The sequence below is a fragment of the Antrostomus carolinensis genome, unplaced genomic scaffold, assembly GCF_000700745.2.
Source record: "Antrostomus carolinensis isolate BGI_N321 unplaced genomic scaffold, ASM70074v2 scaffold18172, whole genome shotgun sequence".
Taxonomy (NCBI): domain Eukaryota; kingdom Metazoa; phylum Chordata; class Aves; order Caprimulgiformes; family Caprimulgidae; genus Antrostomus; species Antrostomus carolinensis.
In genome coordinates, this window is record NW_010297776.1 from 15,453 (window position 1) to 17,596 (window position 2,144).

At 42.6% G+C, this 2,144-nt stretch overlaps 1 protein-coding gene across 1 annotated transcript in view; it reads right to left on the reverse strand.

Moving 5' to 3' along the window:
* Positions 1-1,860: 1,860 nt before the first annotated feature.
* Positions 1,861-2,144, reverse strand: part of MPC2 (mitochondrial pyruvate carrier 2) — a 3,937-nt gene continuing 3,653 nt past the window's right edge. The window contains exon 4 of the mRNA XM_010162249.1: positions 1,861-2,103. Within this exon, the coding sequence (XP_010160551.2) occupies positions 2,046-2,103 (58 nt within the window). The 3' untranslated portion in view covers positions 1,861-2,045. The remainder of the gene's footprint in view (positions 2,104-2,144) is intronic.

Sequence of the window (2,144 nt, forward strand, 5' to 3'; positions counted from 1 at the left end):
TTCACTGCCCTAAAGCTAATAAGCCCTTTCATTTTCAGGTATTTTTGCACTCTAAGTTCAATGCCTTTGGAGATCAGTGTGCTGTGCAGTCTTTCCTGTCTCCCTGCAATGACAACTGGTTTTATGTGGTAAATGTATCTGGGAACACAGACGGGGTACTTTTCTTTTGTAAACCTCTCTTGGAGGTGTGCAGGAGAACACACACTTGTAAAACAGGTGTATAATCTGTGAGAGGGAGCTACAGGCATTGCCTGGCCGGATTACACGCAGAGCCAGTGTGCCAGCTGTTTGTGCTTTTGCTTTTACAGACTCATCTGGAAACAGTTATTGTGGATTTTTTTTTCTTGAATGGACTTTCACGTTTTCTATTGTAATCTTGTGAATATTTTAATACACTTTTTTTTTTTCTCCCCATTACTGGATTGTTGGATGAGTCTTATCTGGGAAGGGAGGGGGACTGAAATACACCACCTCTCTTTCTGGCAATATTCTTCAGTCACTGCGGTCTCTGTCAGCTCAGTGAACAACACAGCTGGGGAGTTCACCATTTGAATTGATACCCTGTCTTACAGCTAGGAGAACTAACAAATGCACGTGAAACTGGAGCAGAATAAACGTGGGAGACAAATAGCTTTGAAGCAGGACAGGCTCACAAAGAGGTGCATGTCTTGTAAGAAAGGAAAACACCTTCCTCAAAGTATCCTGCACAAATACTTTTGCATAGGATAATAGAACATTATCCATAGGGTGAGAAAGGAGGGGACATTGGTGCCACAACAAGGTGCTGTAGGTCTTGTAACTATAGAATGTTTTCCTTTTCTCTCCACTCTTGTCATGCTGGAGTGATAATTCAGATGGAATTGGGGGGAAGTAGGGGTGGAGAGAGACTTCAATAAACAGGACTTTGCAAAACTCCCAGTATTTCAAGGCCTTCATTTTCCTCAAAGCTGAATCCTGAAGAAGCTACTCTATCTCACAGTTGTCTTTTTCTCCTGGATAGAAATTCCTGAGCTCTGATCCTGACAGCTTTGGTGGAAGAGGTGTTGGGAGAACCTGCCAGGGAAGCTCATTGATGCTGTGCTGTGGGCACAGTTGCCTCGTACGTCTCAGTAGCAGATGAGCTTTTGCAGTGTAATGTAAAGCCTTTGCCTGGAAGCTGTTTCACAGTGGTACATTTTTCCTCTTTACAGAGGAGTAAGTAAGGAGAGATGTTGACTTTTTGGGAAGGCTTCAGTGTTTATTCAAAACCAGGCCACAGATTAGAGCAGACCACTGCCTCCAAAGCTTTGGAGAACTGACATGCACATTTCCTGTGTGCACAGCTTCACCAGAAATCTGTATGTACTTCAGGACAGGGTGGAAAATGTGTAATACAAGTTTTGGCTCTTTATTTTTCACACTCCCAAGAACCAGGTAGTTAAATGAGCCCATCTTCTGCCTCTAGTTGTAAAGTATGACAGAAGCTAAAACACCAGTGGCACATACTAGTTTGTTCTCCTCTTGTTAATGATGGTGGTGGCTAGGAAACAAAGGAAGATGTAGGTAGCTGAAGCTGAAAAGAATATCCTTACACTACCAGGGTTGAACATCAGGGAATGATGTTACACTACCAGGGTTGAACATCAGGGAATGAAATGCAAATGCTCCTGTTGTTGGTGACTGAACATGTGGTAAAACCCCACTCAGGTCTGACCATGACATGGAAGATGACTGCAGTCTGAGGCTCTGGCTGTCACCAGTACCATGTTACTCCCAGCACTGTTCAGCAGAGTCAGATAAGGTGGGGCCCAGCAACTCACTCTAGGCACAATCCACAATTGGTTTCTTCTAAAGAGACAATAAAAGACACAATTTTACTTCAATTTAAAAGGTTGCACTTTATTTAAGTGTATGGAGATAGTTTGTTATTTGCACTTAGAAAACACTTGCTTTCTACACGTTTAGATTTCCTCTCATTTTCTCAGAGGAAAAAAAAAACCATTAAAACTAGTGAAGCTGGGTCCCGTGGGGAAGGGTTTGTGCGTTGCTGGATTTGATCTGTTGGGTTAAACATCTCTTTGCTGCAGCTGCTCTTTTTGTTTTGCTTTTAGCTCCTGATTATACCTATGGGAGAGGGGAAAAAAAAAAAGCACAGACTAAGAATA